Raw genomic sequence first — 18245 nt, 5'->3', positions numbered from 1 at the left:
TCTTTTATTGCTTTGAAAGCAACTCAGTGAATAGCCGAATTACCTGAGCAAGGCATCTTAGAAAACATAAGGACACATAGGAGGAAGCAATTTTCTTGACGCTCGTCTCATTCTGCTTTGGATTGGGCCTTGTTCGTCTAGTCGAGTTCTTGTCACTTTGCTTATTTGGGGGACCCAGTTGCATGAAAAAAGAAATCCACTAGAAGATTTGTTCGATCTTCCAATGTTCTTGGGTGGATCAAGTCATCGCACAAAGTATGGTTATTTAAAAATATTAGAGTAATAGTTTCAACCTTCCGTTGTCGTCCAGCGGTTAGGATATCTGGCTTTCACCCAGGAGACCCGGGTTCGATTCCCGGCAACGGAACTTTTTATCTTTTCATTTAATATAAAGAGCTACTAAATAATAAATAAGAGAAACGTTAAAATGCTTTTGGGTGCATTATTTTCAAGATTGTGTTTTGAATTAGATCCCCAGGATCCGGCTTCCGCATGCCTGCGGGTACCGTTTTCCACTTAAAAAAATTAGGTTTAAAATACAAATAATATAAAATTCATTAAAATTTAAAAATTTAAAAACAATAATACTTAAAAAAACTAAAGAAAGAAAAAAAGAAGAAGGGAGAACCAGAAACAGATTTCAGGGAGGGAGAAGGAGGCGGAGAGAGAGAGTGAACCGAGAGGAAGAGGTGGCGCCGTGGGCAAACGTACTCTGATGAACCATCGCCGGAGCTCGGAGGCCTCTAAACTCAAAACTCCATTTCAATTGGTATAAATTCTAGGTCCTATTTCATATGGGTATTGAATTTGGGGGTTTCTTTTTTATTAATTTTCTGGATTTAGCTTAAGTTTGTGGATATTCTATTTGGTTAATGAGAAAATGTTGGGGAATGGAAAGAAAATGTTGGTTTTGGAAAGATTGTGAGTTTTATTGGGTCCTACTCTTGTTTGATTTATGGGTAATTGGCCTGGTTAGTTTTATATGCTTTTGTGTCAGAGCAAAAAACTTTCCCTAAAGCTTTGTATAAGAGAAAACACTTCTCAATCTTCACCTCCTCTTCTTCTTCTTCATCTCCTCTTCTTCTTCTTCATCTCCCCCAACTCTCACACTATTTCCTTTGAGGATTAAAAAGAAAAAATGGTCCATCCATGGCTGGTTTATATAAAAATGAATTTTATATGCTTTTATCATTTTCCATGGATGAAGCATGGAAAATTATCCTTGCCTTAAAAAAAGGGTCAATGGTAGTGAAAAAAAAAAAAAAAAAACGGTGTGCAAGCTGGGGGAGATGAAGAAAAAGAAGAAAAGAAGAAAATAAATGAACGAGCCGGAGAAGAAGAAGAGGAGCAACAAGAAGATGAAGATGATGTGCAGTGTGGAGTTTTTTAGTTTTTTAATATTTTTATTTTTTAAATTATTGAATTTTTTTTAATATTAAGTGAATTTTATATTATTTCTTTTAAAAAATTATTCTTTTATTACCCTAAACGACCCAAACTAGGGCTACCGCATGGTGCGGTAGTTTTGAACTACCTCACCTAAGGTGGATCCAGATCCCCATGATTAATCACCCTCTAATTAAATTTTGAGATTTTTTCTAACGTATTCTTTTAGCTTTGCCTGACCGTCTTTACAGAATATGCTTGTTTGTGTAGACCGCTCCTGCCTAAGAACAATGAAACTTTTTATCTTTCTTCTAACGTAGGAGCACATGTTTTCGATGGATAATAGTTTGTTAATCCTTTTGTTTTTGTTCCTTTTGATAAATAAGTACGTATACTTGAGACAAGATCTTCTAGAACAAGGAGTATACATGAGACAGATGGTTGGTTAGGTAACCTTAGACTAGATATTACACAAACTTGACCTCTACCTACTGCAGACTAGTTCTTATATATAATGGATTGACTCGGATCTTTTAAGCATAATATCATGGCCCAAAAGCCACCAGGCTGATAACTCTCAAGAGTTTTTATCTATGGAGACGTTTGGCATATCTTCGAACTTTCGAAAGAGTTATCGTCTGATAAATAGAAAGTAATGAAGTTGTTTTCGCTATAGAATCATAAGTCATCTAGAATGATATATGAAGATGAAAAAGCTAAAGTAGAGTTTTGATTAAATGAATTGAGGAGTGTGTAGTTTGAAAGAGAAAATAAATTTTTTATACTCGGTCTACAGTCAATTGAATTATTCTTTATAGAATAATGATAAAATAAAAATATAATTTTTAAGGATTAATTTTGTATTAATATAATTTCCCGCGGGAAAAGCAGAGGACTAAGTCAGTCATAGACATCCTTTGTAAGTGCAACGCTTGCGATCGTTAACTACCGCCTAATGCCAAGTGGGGCCCAACAAGTCTACATCGTGCGAGACGTGGAACCCAGGTGGGCCCGGCGGCGTTAAACTCAGTCAGCTCCGACTCCTCCTCCTCTTCCTGTCAGCACCGAGCCTACACAAACCCCCTTCAACACTCTGAACGCTACCAATTAGGTCCAAGGGCGACCACGAACCAACGCTAGGGCTCAAATAGTGGAATCTGAAAATGGCCGATTCTAGTTAGTCGACCATTTTTTCTCAAGGAATAATGTCCGTAGCGGAGCTCAAGGAGCGCCACGCGGCGGCCACGGAGACGGTGAGCGAGCTCAGGGAGCGACTCAAGCAGAAGCGGCTCTCGCTGCTGGACACGGACGGTGCGGAATTTTTGGAATTTTTAGGGTTTTCTTTTCGATGCGTTTGTGTTTTGTGTGTTTTGGTGTTTCGTGTTGCTCAGATCTGTTTGGTTTGTGTGGTGGTGAGTATTGCAGTGGCGGGGTACGCGAGGTCGCAGGGCCGGACACCGGTGAGCTTCGGACCCACGGATCTGGTCTGCTGTAGAACACTGCAGGGTCATACAGGCAAGGTACTTGATATACGTAATGTGAATGTATTTTCTTTTTTGATTGTTTTGGTAGGCTTTCTATCGTTTGCGCAATTGTGATTGTACAATTTGTATTACCAGAAGAAGTTTTGAATTGTGTTTGTATTTCGGGATTTTCTAGTTAGGGAATTGGGTAGGACCATAGGAAGGTATGGAAGTTGTGAGTCACTATCTGGAAACTGGAAGAATGTGTTATGGAAAGGTATTGATATTAGGGTAACTCTACGATGGGGTTCTTAGTGATTAAGATCATAGAATATTATGGTGGAGAAATGTAAACCGTTTAAGTGAACGATTTTAAGAACTTACCGTGGACTTATCTTGGAAAGATAGAGGATCCTAATCCTGAGTTTATGGACGATACTGGAAATTGCTACAAACTCTTCAGCAGAAGTTGTAGTTTCGTAAGTGTTATGAGAAATAAAAGAAGTGGTCAAAATGGGGATAGAGCTAGGTCATAGAGGGAAAGTAGGTACTTCGTAGTTATATTTCTTAATATAGGGTAAGTTAGACATCCAGTTCCAGTTCTGGAATCTAGTTCAATGAATTTTGTGGCTACACCTTCAACTCTTCTCAAGATTTGAGAATTCCAATTTGGAAAGAAATCTTGAAGTTGGCAAGGACACATTGTTAGATTTCGACATGGTTATGGGCCACCCAGGTATGTAACTTCCAAGGATCTAGATGCAAGGACACAATAACTTATGAATTCCTTTGAAAATTTATAAGATCATACAGATACATACCTTTCAGCATCTATTTCTATAGTAAGAAATTAGAAAGTAAAATCATCATATGTATTTATTTCCTCTCTCTTCTCTCTCATAAACAACATTTCCCTAACAAGTGCCCAGCATTGGTGGTCACGATTATGTGAACTAGGATAGTCTTGTTGAATCGTGTTTTTCTTATTTGTGGTAAGAGACAGATAAGAGAATGTCCGAATATCCCTATATTTATTGTTAATTTGGGAATTTGTGAAAATGTGATTGAATTGACTGGAAGATGGTGCTTTGTTGTGCCACTCTCATTAGTTTGATGCTTTTTTCTAATCAAAACAACAAAGATAAGAAACACTAGTTTGATGCGTATTTATTTATTCTCATATACTTCTTGGATTAGGTAACCAGGGAAATTGGGATCTTCAGAGTATCCCTGGGAAAGACAAAGAAGCTAGAAAGCCCCAGAGCCTAGGCTCAATTTGTTTTTTCCCTCTTATTAGTTGGTTTCTTAAGAGCAGGGTTGATAGGTGCAAGAGTGTGGGAACTGAGGCATTTTAATATTTTTATATGGAAGATATGATGCCCTTGCAATAGAGATAACAGAAATGGTAAACCTTGTGGCTGCAGAATAGAAAGTAACTTTATTCTTGGGCAATTTTAATTATTCCTTTTCTTTTTATGATAAGTTAATGTTATGATATTGGCTGGTAGTTTTTGTAATGTTTATTACTAGAAACTAGTACCTAATTTCCAGTTGTTTTACTTTTGGCCTTTCTGAGTGAGTGTTAAGCTAAGAAATACATGTTTCACCTATTAGATTGCTATCATTGTTATGCCACTTCAAGAAGATGGGGTTAAATAGAAGTTTTAATCATTAAGAATTTTGCAGGTGTATTCATTGGATTGGACTTCTGAAAAGAATCGAATTGTCAGTGCATCTCAAGATGGTCGGTTGATTGTGTGGAATGCTTTAACAAGCCAGAAAACTCATGCCATAAAGCTGCCTTGTGCATGGGTTATGACTTGTGCTTTCTCACCGACTGGTCAGTCTGTTGCCTGTGGTGGTCTTGATAGTGTCTGCTCTATCTTTAACCTGAATTCCCCAACAGACAAGGACGGAACTTTACCAGTTTCAAGAATGCTTAGTGGGCATAAGGGTTATGTTTCCTCCTGTCAATATGTTCCAGATGAGGACACTCACCTAATCACCAGTTCTGGCGATCAAACATGTGTTTTGTGGGATATTACTACAGGCCTCAGGACTTCTGTTTTTGGAGGTGAATTTCAGTCTGGACACACTGCAGATGTACTAAGGTATAGGTGACTTTTAAACATTGGTAAAGCTGATTTGTGTACAAGCTAATTTGTGCACATTTTTTTTTAGTTATAAGAGAAAAATTAGAGGTTTGTTTCAACAAATCACTTGCTTCATGAATTTGAAATACCATGTTACAACTAATTGTTTCAAATCCACATATTGGTAATGTTCAAATTCATATATATATATGAATTTGAACTAAAAATTCAAGTCTTAATCACTCTTTAAATGCTTTCATACAAAATCAATTATTAGTGGATATTCATGTAGTTAATTATGTGATGAATTCTATGACCTCTTGAACGCTAATTGCCCTGGAGAATTTTCCTTTGTTCTTTTGTTCATGAAACTACCACGCTGCATCCATATTTGTGTTTTGTTCGAGTGATGTTTGAGTTTAGAGTATTCATTAAAAAAAAAAAAAAAAAGATGTTTGAGTTTAGTGAACTGGACTCAAACATGTTTGTTCAAGGCTTGTCGATGGACTTTGGTACAAAAGGAATCTCCTCCCTCCATACACGAAAGGTGGAGGGTGGGTTCAATCCATCATGAGTGTGTGCATGCTAGGTTGTATTTGCCTACCCAAATATTTTCCTGTTCAACGCATTATTTTTATTTTTATTTTGTTGCTTTCTCAGTGTCTCGATCAACGGATCAAATTCAAGAGTGTTTGTATCTGGTTCCTGTGATGGTACTGCCCGTTTGTGGGATACTCGTGTTGCAAGTCGAGCAACGCGGACATTTCATGGACATGAGGGAGATGTTAATTCTGTGAAGTTCTTTCCAGATGGCAATAGATTTGGAACTGGTTCGGATGATGGAAGTTGCAGGTTATTTGATATCAGAACTGGGCACCAACTCCAAGTATACAATCAGCAGCATGGTGATAATGATGTCCCACATGTGACCTCCATTGCATTCTCCATATCAGGAAGACTTCTCTTTGCTGGATACGCAAATGGCGATTGCTATGTGTGGGACACATTATTGGCAAAGGTACGTTGCAATTTTTTTTTGATTAAAAGGTGGTACTTTGTACATTAGAGTGCTCGCTATTACTCCTCAGGCTACTTTTGATGTGTTCAGAATTGCTAAGAATGTAAGTGTCCAATTCTGTAAATTTATCATCTTTGCATTAAGGGAAGGGAAAAAAAATGTAAGTTCTTGTAGTGGTGCTTAAGTCGCAAGTAGATCTTCTTGACCATGCATTCATATTATCTCTCCAAAACCCCCCCCCCCCCCAACCAAAAAAAAAAAAATCCAATAGATTTGCATGTGTTTATGAGAATGTGAAATTAAGTGGATCTTGTGGCAGGGCATGCTAATTATTGACTTGGATCTAACCCCTCACATGTTTTGTGGTAGATGGTTTTGAACTTGGGATCTCTCCAAAACTCACATGAGGGCCGGATTAGCTGCTTGGGTTTGTCAGCTGATGGAAGTGCATTATGTACAGGAAGTTGGGATACAAACCTAAAGGTTAGTCTGCACCTTGACCTGGCTAGCACTACATAAATAGATGCAAATTAAATGGGTAAAAAAGAATGAGGCAATCTGATTTGAAGTTTCTCTGCGCAGTCTGTACTCCAATGCTACATTTTGTTGCCCTCTGGATGACACTGTGTGATGAAAAGTGGAATTATTTACATGTTGGACTATAGACTTCCTAGATGTAGTTCAAGTGCCATAATTGTGAATAAAATAAAAATGGTTTCCTGTCTACTAAAGTTTTATATATCCTCAAAATTTCCAATTGCAACAGATGGGTCCATGCTTCTTTTTGTGATTTATGTAGTTAAATTTTGCATCCATGAACAAATTCAGAACAAGTATAAAAATTAGAGGAATTTGGAGAATGACAATGGTAGAGATTTTGGACAAGTCAAGAAAATTCCATACGCGTGTGTGTACACTAGCTCTATGGTACATGAATCTAAAGAAAGTCTATTAGTAACTTTCATGAATGTTTTGTTTATTATTTAAATTAATAATTTGAATTAAAAAATAAATGCTAATTTATACCTACTGTTAATTCTGTGTTTTCAAAGCATAAACTTCCTACCATGGTTACATAATTTTTTCTTCTTAGGAGGTGGCAAATTGGCAATTGAACCTTACTATGTTGTATCTGGTTTTATGTTGGCACTTGGTCAACTTCTCTTCAGAACAATGTCAATTTCCTAGGTATACTAGAAGATGTAGTTGCAGCTCGACTTAGCATTGAACCATAATACTGAATATCAATGACTTGGCATTCATTGTGTATGTCAGCTACCCCCAGTTCCTCGTTGGTAGTCATGATTTAGCACTATACAACTAATTCTCTTATATTGACATACGATTTCCGTTCTTTCATTAGGGAGTACTTGCGATGAGTTAACTTAACAAGCATAGTTTTTATTTACAGAAACTTATCAAGCATGTTTTTTATTTACTTCTATTCATTTTTCAAAAGAAAAGATATAGATAGATGTTCTTGATTGCAAGCAAATAAAATCTGAGCTCTGTTTCCTTGTTCTATGTAGATATGGGCTTTTGGAGGGCATAGGAGGGTAATCTGATCCTTTCCAGCAGAAAAGGCTAACTTCTTGAGTTTCTCTTTCCTCAGGCCCATGGTTCTCATTGCCTTCTCATGGCATTACATCCCCTTGGTAAAATGTTTTGTATCCCTACTATGTTACTAGGGTATGAGAAACCATAATCCTGTAATGTTGTTTGTTGTAATTTAGAATACTGACAGTCCGAATATTGGAGAAAAGAAAAGTTATTTCCGTTTGTTTCTATCCGCATGCTGCCTATTGTTTTCCTTTTCCCCCATTTTCACTGGTCAATGTTTCACCATGTACATTCAATCCTTTATTATTATTATTATTATTATTATTATTTTTCCTCTTTTCTCCCTCATTTTGATATTGATCAGCCATGTGGGTGGGGATAGGTTGGCTTGCGTAACTGATCATATAATAGGTGCTTCGCTCCCTTTCCCAAGAATCGCAATGGTATTTGGCTAGCACAGAGTGATAATATAACTACTTCTTTGCCAAGATCTGCCTTTACATTTGGTTTACAAAAGCAGGAATTGCCAACGTAACAGCAACCGTGCTGAAAATCATCAGGCATGAGAGACACGGCTAATGAGACATGGGGGAATCGAGTGCAATTATGCAATATGAGCCGCTAATGAAAGAGTTCTAAGAGGCTCGCTCATCAGCCCGAGGCAGCTGGGTCTTGCATCTTAGGCTGCCCAAGTACTTGCTGGGTAGGTGAGCACTACGAAACGTCGAAACCCTTTCTCATTTGCTGCATATGTTGCATAATTGCACCTCATCCAAATCCCTAGACGCCCTCATTAAATTGACACCAGCGTCACCAACCGTACTGGACCCAATCTACCTAATCTAGCATACCTAGTAGGAACGTTTACAATTCTAGGTTTGGTGAGTTAACACATAAAGGTGTGTGACAAACGATTTTTATGGCATTGGTTTTGCATTGCAGCAAAAATTGATTGATGTGAAAAAAAGAAAAATAAGAATTAAAAAAAAAAAAAAAAAAGTAAGAATGTCTAGTATGAAAAAATGAAAAAAAATTATTTTGTAGTGATTTTTTTTTATTTGCAAAGTAATAAAAAGTTATTGATGTGACGTAAAAAGTAAGAAAATGTTGAAAAAATGAAAAAAGTGGGGGTTGCCTTTGCCTTGCCAAAATCCTTTATCAAACGGACCCTTAACTCAACTTGAGTGACAACTTTATAGTCAAAATATGAGGGTGTTTTCCACCCCTAAATACTATTTTTCTCTTTTTTTTTTCAAAAAAATCAATATAAAAACATTCTCATTTTTTATATCACATCATTCACATTTTACATTCAAGTAATTAAAGCCATGACATCTTATATTGAGATGAGTTAACAAAAATGCACAAGTTGTTTAGGTTAACGCAACCTTTAACAAAAATTCTTAAGTCGTTTAGGTTAACGCAACCTCCATAAATTTATAAGAGAGAACAAGAGGTGAAAACATTTTCCTCCAATTTCTTACAATGTGGAATCCAATACAAGCTTGGATCTACTTTGTTAGGAAGATCACCATTGGAGCACGATATTCTCTATTCCAAATGAAAACCATTTCATTATAAAAATTTTGTTTTGTTTTGTTTTGTTGCATCTAGCTGTCTACATCATGTCATATCATTTAAAGCTTCTAAACAACATGATAACATATACACCATTAAATCAACGTAATCTAATTTTTTAACCATTAAATGACACCTAGTTCTATAACCGTTTAGCTGGTATTTTTTTTTTTTTTTTTTTTTTAACATTATACATTTTGATGACCTGCTTTGCAATTTTTCTTGCTAGAGGTGGAAAGATAATGTCATCCAATTTCCAAGCATTTAGATTGATTACAACAATTTGCAAACAATTTAGTATTACATGCCAAGATTAATGAAAGAAAGTGCCTCAAAATTCATATCACATACATGAGAATAATTATCCAATGAGCCTGACATGGTATACTCGAGTACATTATGTAAACAGATGAACAGGCAAATAAGCTAATAAGCTCAAAATAATGTAAATGAATACCACAGAAAGCTTAAATCCAAAACCTACTCTACAAGTATATTTGTTTGTAGCCATCCACCTCTGCTCTCATTTCTTAAGAAAGAAAATTCCGAATTAGTGTCGAGTGAAGCATTCCTCAACACAATTCTAGCCGCTTGCCACAATCTCGTGAATGGCATCACTGACAGCCTCGTCCTCAGATCTGACAGCCAGTTTCATTGCAACTTCCTTTGGACCATCAATTCCAAAAGCTATGCGCACAAGAACCCTCACATTGCCTATGTATACACCAGATAATAGACTAGTGTGTGATCTCGAATTGCTTGGAACAACCTCTGTGCCCTGAACAACACCATAAATAAATGGAAGGTTAATTATATCAGCTTCTACAGAGATATTGCAGTCAACAAATTTTAAGCCTAGTATACAACTTTTTCCTTCTTAAGGAACAGACTTACACCCCCAAAGGACTTTAGGGGAAAAATAAAGGGAGGAGGTGGAACTAAAGCCCTTGCTTATCATGGTGTGGCAGTATGGATACAGATCCCCTACAATCCCCTGCCCAAAGAGGAGAGGAGGGGGCCGGGGAAATTGTAGGGGTGCTGTGAGGGGGTGCCCTGCCCGAGCAGGAGGGCCCCTTGGGTGGGCTCCCTGCTCAGGTAGGGGATCCCCTCACATACCCTTGCCCAAATAATAGGGCACAGAGGTAATAACATGGATCCCCAATTGTAGGGGTACTCCAATAACTTAAGACACTAGTTAAAGCTGGACGGCTACTTAAATTTTATTCTTTGCATATCTGTATTCTGTAGGTGTGGAACAGAAAACCCACCGTACGTATAAAATAACCAACTTCCACATATGCTGTATAACAAACCAGATGTTATTTTACATAGCATTCAAATGCGTATGAAGTGATCACCCAGACCATTAGCAGGGCATATTGGTCCTCTAGTAAGCTCCAACAAAACAGAAGTTTCAGCCCTTTGGTCAGTCTAGTATTTTAGGTGCACTATAGAAAAGCTCGTATTATCAAGTAATTGCATAAGGATAATATCTGCATACTTCCAAACAATTGCATCATAAGCAGATGATTATGCAAGCACAAAATCTTAATGATTTACGTACCTCACAGGGCTGCATGCCAAGAAGGTTGATCACAGCATTTACAGCTTCAGTCAAGCTCTCCCTTGGGCCAAGGCCATATTCATCTACTCGCTCGCAATCTGCGCCCATGTTTTCCCATGCATTTCTGAAATTCGAGACCCCCACTCTCAACATGTAATCAGCTGCTACAACCTCCAGGTCCTCTAACTGGTATTCATCTTCAACACCATCCTCCTCTGCCTCACCAGTGGTTGTATCAACCTGGGAGAATCACCAAATATGCAAGATATGAAAACCAAGTAGCATATGTTGATGATCGACATTAACTTCTCGAATCCCTTCTTTCAAACATGCTATGAATTTTGTCTTTATCCTTCTATAGATTCTAATTAAAGAATCTATGGATAAAAATAACTTCAGATAATTTACAAGCAGTAATGGTTTAATCAGCCAGTAGAAATGAAAGCTTTTCAAAGAAAAAACAATGAGATTGTTTTCTATGTTTCTGACTGAATGAAATACCAAGTGGAGCCCCTAAATAATTTATACTGTATAAATTCTACACGGAAAACAAATTTAAACCGAATATGATGTTGTTACTAGATAAAACTGATCAGACTTCATTTGAGAGCAAAGCCATAAATTCTTCATGAGGTTAATGGGAGCACTTGTACCTCTTTAACAGTGAACCTCAACATGTTTGAAAATTTTCCCACAGCTGGGACTCCTTCTGGTTTCTCAAATGCCACAAAGATCTGTCCAGGTGTGTCATAAGGGAGAGCTCTGAGAGGCTTTGTTACTACTTGAGAGAATTCCTCTGCTTCTGAAGCATCCACGACAACAGTGACCTGGCAGGAAGCAGAAAGAATTATAAAGGGATTCCCAAGTACGGTTGGAAACATGAAGTTCTGCTTTCAATAAGATAGTCATTACTTGTTCTAGTAATTGTTCTGGAATTGTATTGGTGCAGTTGTACTGGAACACAACATGCCCATCAAAAATATGCTTAACAACATTCACCGAGTATTCTGTTTCTGCTTCAGTCAGTTCCACAGGTGCTGAAGACTGGTGAAAAATAACACAATTCCCAATCAGAAACTCTGTATAACGTACATCATAAAGAATTGATAAAAAAAAATCCAGTCATAGTACCTTGAAAAGCTTCCCAAAGTCTGCAAATTCAGGAATAGCAGAAAGCAACTTTTCATAAGCATCAACAGTTGATGCTGGAGCAGTTGGTGGAGCACCCAGCCCTGTTGGCTTTTTACCTGGGGCTTTCTTCTCTGCAAGTGGCTGAGACTTAATCTCCTTGGGTACAGAGTTAATGTCAAAAGGTTCTTCTGAAGGCTCCTGTATCCATATTAAACACATTAGGTGATTGCCTTTCGAGCACAAAAGCAAAAAACAACTTGATCAATACATACATAATTCTTCAAACTTGTCTCAAAGTTGACAAGTGGGAGATCCAGTGATCCAAATAGGAAGTCCTTCACATCTTTGTCAGTTTCAACAACTGAACCATCACCTCCAAGTGTATTCAGATAAAGTGTCGCCCTATCACGAACCTGTGGAAAAATCAGCATCCACAGCCACTTGACATAATCTTAAGGATACAAAAGTTTTAAAAAGGAAAAAAAAAATTATAAAAGACAAAAAAAAAAATTTGAAACATTTTTCCTTTCAGAAAGGTGAAAAAGGACAAGAATACATTGACATTACAACAAAAATATTTTCCAAACACGAAAAACTAGAAAGCACGGCAGAAAGACCACCTATATACATTCATATATAATATGTTGGAGATGACCACAATATAGCAAAACCTCACAATCAAAGTATAATGGGGAACTCACCTCATCATCACTGTCAAAAAGACATCGTCTCAACAGAACGAATATGCGAGGCTGAAATAGAGATCAAAATGAATATTTCAAACATACATCATTAACAGCACCACCAATACATGTTATGAGCAGGAGAGGCAAATAATACCTTCAATGAATCAACCATGGCGCCAAACTTTGCCAATGTGCTCACAGCACTGGCCCGAACAGTTGCATTCTCAAGATGCACTCGATTGTAAATGTACCGTATATATTTGCTGGGATCTGAGGTTTTTGGCCCTTCAATCCCCAGGAAGTGGAGAATCTAATAAAATTAAGGGTGAAATGATGTTTAATTATGAAAAATGAAAAGCCAAGAGCTCATTGTTCAGCAAATGATAATGGAGTACAATGCAACCTGTGTGGAAAGATAGGTGAATTCACAATCTTCAATGAACTCGCACAGATGAAGCAACCCACTCTCTTTTGCATCAGGGATATCTCTTATGAGGATCACAATTGAATCTACAATTGCTTTTTTGTACTCAAATCCACCTTCTTCTCTAAGAATATTGCTTAGGAAGTTCATCCTTTAAAAAGATTAAAAAAAAAAAAATCTGTGTTACTAGAGAAAAAAGTTCTTCGAACATCATGTCCAGTGAAGATATGAATCAAACCAAAACCCATAATTCCCAAATGTGACATAAAGCATGCAACATATCACTCACAGAGATCTGTATTTCAATGGGAACTTCAAACACAACGATCTTATGGCTTCCACTACAACAATTTTGAACTCATCAGCAATATCAGACATGAAATTTGTTATCTGCTTCATCAGGCGCTCCACACTTGATTCATTTCCTGTCTTCAAAAGTGTTGTGATGGCAAGTGTGGCAATGCTTCTGTTCTGATCAGAAATTAGACTCTCCATATCAATATTGCAGTTAGTGACAGCCATTGGATGTGTCATTGCCACCTACAAAATTTACAAAATTATTTAATGAATCTGGAAAGGAATCCATCAGGTTTAACAACATATAAATGAGTAAACATGATGCGATAAGCAAGACAAGCAAGTTTCAGATAACATGATCCAATGTCTTCAAGTTGATTAATATTGCTCCGGAACTTCAAGCATCTTTGATATATAGTATATAATTTATGCCAAAAAAATAACAAAAGAAGGCACCACCCCCTCCCAAAGCTGCGAGTCATTTTGTTTTTGCATTCACTTCCCCAACAAAGATAAAGTAGTGAAGCAGCATAACATTTGAAAAGTGCTGAGAAAAACTTGTAGTAGCACAGAGAAATAGTTAACCTTGTTCAAAGTGCGGACAGCAGCAAATCTCAACACTGGCTTGGATGAGCTTAAGAAGAGCTGAAGAACAGTAATTGCTGGAGTCAATTCTCTACTTGTAACACCATTGAGCTCTGTGATTGCTCTGGCAGCCTCAAAAATGACCATTTCAGCCTTGTGACGTAAACAACCCTCGAGAAAATCATAAAAAGGGCGGTCTCCTGTTTGTGTGCTGGTGGCTGATTCACGAATAACCTGCACAGAGAATACTTGATAAAGATGACAAAAAGAAGTAACTCCCCTAGTGAACAATATGATAGAGCAGATACACACCTGACTGGTGTAACGAATCAAGAGGCATTGGGCCAAAGGAGAGCGCACCGTTCCCCTTGTCAAGCTGGTAACCAACTTGCTTACAGCTAGCCGATCATTCTGCCTTATCTGCAAGTTTGAAATGGTTATCAGAACCTTTTAATTTTAAATGAAATATTTAAAATATTAATCAATGATGACTGTTGGCCCTTGAAGTTCAAAAATTATAATCATGAATAACACCATATCTATATAGTCCAAAAACAACTGTGAAAAATCACTTTACACCTGTGCACAACCTAACGAATTCATAATGTAGAGTGATTTAGCTATCCAATCCTAATGTTTATAGAGAAAAAATTTACAGAAACAAGCAAAGATCCTAGTAAATAGGCAGCCTTAAATAGATGTCTCTTACAACCAACCATTTACCTAATAAAGCAAGTATTTACTTTGATAATCATGTGATCAAATCACTACACATTTGGTTTTAGAGTCTGATTGGGATTCCGTTAGGCATCCTAAAAAGTATTTTTAGTACCTAAAAAGTTGTGCCAAACAAAAAGCTGATATGTTTGGTAAAAAAACTTCAAAAGTACTTTTTTGACCTTTTTACTCTAAAAATAGCAAGAACGCACTTTCTTAAAAAGCTTAAATTGAAGCTTTCTTCTTCTTCTTTTTTCTAAAGAACTCTTTTTGGCTTAAAAATCTCTACTTTCTAATGCAATCTCAAACACGCTCTTAATCTACTAACCTACTCCACAATCTCAAAAAAAAAAAAAAAAACCCCGAATATAAATCAAAGCAATAATCCAGCATACCTGATGAAGTAAACCCAGTGCATGAAACTGTACAAGGGCTGCCCTTGATTGAACAGCTTCCTGAACCTCATTACTCCACCTCTTCACAATCTCTGGGTTTGTCTGTGGCCAAAATAAAATTGAGAGGACAATGTAGGACAAGAGAAATATGCATATAAAACTTACTGCTATGAACAATTGGATTATACCTGGAGCAAATGAATCCCACTAACTAAGGCTGCACTTGCAACAACTGGATTCTTGTCAACAATTGCTTGTTTCAAGTATCGCTCAATTTGGGTCAAAAGGGTTCCATCCGTTATCCGACAAAGGACACGAATAGCATTTGCCCGATACATGTCCGTCTTGCTATTCATGTCCTTCATGAGGGAGCTTGTCACAATAATAACCTTTTTATAGAAAATAAATTAACCCATTCAGTACCTATCTTTGAACAAATGAGGGGCATATAAAACAAAATAAAATTTTTACTGAATAAAAATAGCATTTAAAACAAAATAAATAAACCGACTAGGGAAAGTAAACCTCATCTGCAGAAGGAGAGAGCTCCTTTATCATCAGATAAACCATTCTCCTCAACCCTATATCTCTTGACTGGAAAAGTTTAGTCACAGCAAAGAAAACTTCTGTGGCTTCGACCTATAAATTTTATCCAAAAACACAACTTCAGAAAAGGATTGACCACACAGTAACATAATTCTGCAAGTTCGATATATAAATTTAACGCACACAAAAATTCATCAAAAAAATACAAGAATTGCTAATAACACGTCAAAGAAGCATGGATCTTCTACGGGAATAAAAATCCAGAAAGAATGGTAAGGAAATAAAATGACCTTTGTGAATGTCTCCCCTTGATTCAGTAGGTACAAAAGCTTTGTAATAACCTGAAAATGATAAGACATGAAGCACATTAAGAATCATTTCCTGAGCAGCAACAAAGAAGTAATTAAACAAAATGCGGACAGAGAATCCATCTGTGCTAAGCAAAAACCTGAGAGCATCTCCTAGGATCTAGTTGAGGGTCATTGAAAACTCTAGCTTCCTGTAGAACGGCACCCTTCTCGATCCCCAGAAATGGAGAGTACTCCGCTGTAAAGCAATGCAATGCAATACAAAATTAGGATCAACTGTTCCTATTTGAACTTGTAATCTACAACAATTCACACGGTTAAGATTGCATTGCACCAAATGGAAGGGGAAGCTACAAGATCTAAATTCCTAAATCGTCAGTATCAGAGTGAACGACATAATCAGATTTGTACATTTCCACGATTTATACCGTGATTTCAAGCGCGGGGATAATTGCAACCTAACTCCGAAAATCATAAACAAAATGAAAGCAATCAGATCAACCAAGACTAAACCAGATCAACGAATATTACGGACCAAGTCACTAATCCTTTCAATTTTTGATTCCTATTATCACCAAACGCATTCATGATTGAAACAAAATAGCAATGCGTAAACAGATCTGGAACCTGAACGACTGATCTAACAGTGTAATATACAAAATTGAGAATTCAAATTGAAATCGTTTTCGAATGTAAGGATAGCAAATACAAAAGTGATAGTCAATTGGGGAAGAACACGGATTTGAAGCGGTGCAAGAAATACCTTCGTCGTCACGATCATCGTCCTTCTTCACTAGTGGCTGAGCCATCGCTGAATTTGATGAATCTTCGAGATCTAGAAGGAACGCCCAGAGCTCTACACTCTCTCTCTCTCTCTCTCGTTATGTGAGAGCACTGGCCTAAGTTTTTGAAGAGGGCTCGGATGCGAATTAAGACGACGATGCTGCGCAACCCACAGGGCCAAGGAAGGTGGGCTCGAAATGGCGTTGATCTGGTGCGGGCGAAACTATTTGATGTACTTGCAGTACAAAGGTACTCACCCAAATGAGTGCGCCACGTCAAGAACAAAAATGGAATTCCTGAAATACCCCTAAAATTTTTAGAAAATGACGTGAGAAATGAAAATCCTTCCAAGATCCAACCGCTCGGTAAGGGAGTGCGATAAATCCACCGTCGAATGACTACTGCTCGGTGCAGAATCCTTTTGAGATATGATATTTAATAGATTTTCTTACAACTGAAATATAATTACGGTGATTTGGCATGAGAAATCAGCCATTGATTTTTTTCTATTACAAATGCTCGTTGCTATAAAAGGCTAATTTTCAATATCACATCATCTTAGGGCCTGTTTGGGATGCATTTGATGAGCTTAAAAGTGCGTTTAGTACTAAAAAAATTCGTTTAAAGAAAAAAGTAATTGTTTGATAAAAATTTTAAAAACGCTTTTAAGGATCCAAAAAGCTTAAAAATAATCAAAATTCACTTTTGACAAAAGCTTAAAACTGGAGTTTTTTGCCAAAAAGAGTTTTTTGACTTAAAAATTCTATTTCTCAAACACAATCTCAAACATACTGTTAGTACAAAAATCTACTAAATACATTCCGAAAAATGTCTCTCATTTGAGATAAAAAGAACAATTTTTTTTGAATGGTTGTTACTAATTAAAATTAGTAATTATTATTTCAACATTCATGAGAGAAAGAAACGTGTCAAAACATCATCATATGATTGAAAAATAATTCTTATATATATAGGGATCGAGTACTTGGCACAAATTAAGTCTTGTGCGTGCTTTCTATTAAAATAATGGCACATGTCACACATCAATATCAAATAACAAAAATAAGTGTTTGTGAAAATACCAAATCTTTATCTTAATCTTTTAATTTTTTTTTTTAATTTATTTATTTCATGGTTTTTTTGAATTTTGTAAATAAGGGATGTATTTAGTGTTTCCACCACGCTCACTTTTATTGTTTCATATAAATAAGCAACCTCGATCTAAACATCTTGCGACTTTTTTTGATAATATTTGGAATAGTTTATTAGAGAATTTAGACCTTACAAATATACTCAAAGAGAACTTAGATCTTTTAGATTCATAAGAAAAATTAAACCTTTTTATAAACACAAGTTTTGAGATTAATTTTATTAATCACTAAATTATCCGTTAAATAGAAAAATCACAACAATCGTAGTGACAATTAATAGATAACAATCGACATGCCATATATATTCCTTATAACTTCTTCTCAGAAACACAAAATAGCCAAAATCAAAACTATTTTATCTTTATATCGTATCATATCATTAAAAAAAAAAAAAAAAAAGGCATCAACAAACAAACAAAGTGAGTATAGTGTTTCACATATATAAAGCCCCCATAGGCATGACAGCAAGCAGATACCGATCGACCAAAATCCCAAAAAGAAACAAAACAATCCATCAATGTTCATGTTAACAACACATAACAACGTAAATCACACCATCA

General features: G+C 36.5%; 2 protein-coding genes and 1 non-coding gene across 3 annotated transcripts; 2 read left to right on the top strand and 1 right to left on the bottom strand.

Moving 5' to 3' along the window:
* Positions 1–295: 295 nt before the first annotated feature.
* On the top strand, positions 296–367 carry TRNAE-UUC (transfer RNA glutamic acid (anticodon UUC)). Its single transcript has one exon. It is a non-coding gene; the product is annotated as a tRNA-Glu (tRNA).
* A 1962-nt stretch (positions 368–2329) lies between these two features.
* LOC132175241 (guanine nucleotide-binding protein subunit beta) lies at positions 2330–7747 on the top strand. The gene is made up of 6 exons (XM_059587117.1): positions 2330–2697; positions 2812–2906; positions 4536–4960; positions 5603–5960; positions 6330–6443; positions 7490–7747. The coding sequence occupies exons 1-6, from the start codon at positions 2592–2594 to the stop codon at positions 7523–7525; spliced, it is 1134 nt and encodes a 377-aa protein (XP_059443100.1). The 5' UTR covers positions 2330–2591; the 3' UTR covers positions 7526–7747.
* Positions 7748–9367: 1620 nt separating this feature from the next.
* Positions 9368–16724, bottom strand: LOC132179032 (coatomer subunit gamma). The gene is made up of 18 exons (XM_059591651.1): positions 16515–16724; positions 15892–15989; positions 15734–15784; positions 15423–15536; positions 15086–15286; positions 14898–14999; positions 14098–14205; positions 13786–14019; positions 13193–13443; positions 12883–13054; positions 12634–12789; positions 12495–12545; positions 12066–12206; positions 11794–11991; positions 11575–11706; positions 11316–11489; positions 10663–10902; positions 9368–9876 (listed from the first exon to the last, which is right to left on the bottom strand). Exons 1-18 carry the CDS (start codon positions 16558–16560, stop codon positions 9682–9684), a joined length of 2664 nt encoding a protein of 887 aa, XP_059447634.1. The 5' UTR covers positions 16561–16724; the 3' UTR covers positions 9368–9681.
* Positions 16725–18245: the final 1521 nt, after the last annotated feature.

Source organism: Corylus avellana, chromosome ca1 (assembly GCF_901000735.1).
Source record: "Corylus avellana chromosome ca1, CavTom2PMs-1.0".
NCBI lineage: Eukaryota > Viridiplantae > Streptophyta > Magnoliopsida > Fagales > Betulaceae > Corylus > Corylus avellana.
The sequence above is the reverse complement of the archived record's forward strand: the minus strand, read 5'-3'. Positions and strand labels throughout refer to the sequence as shown.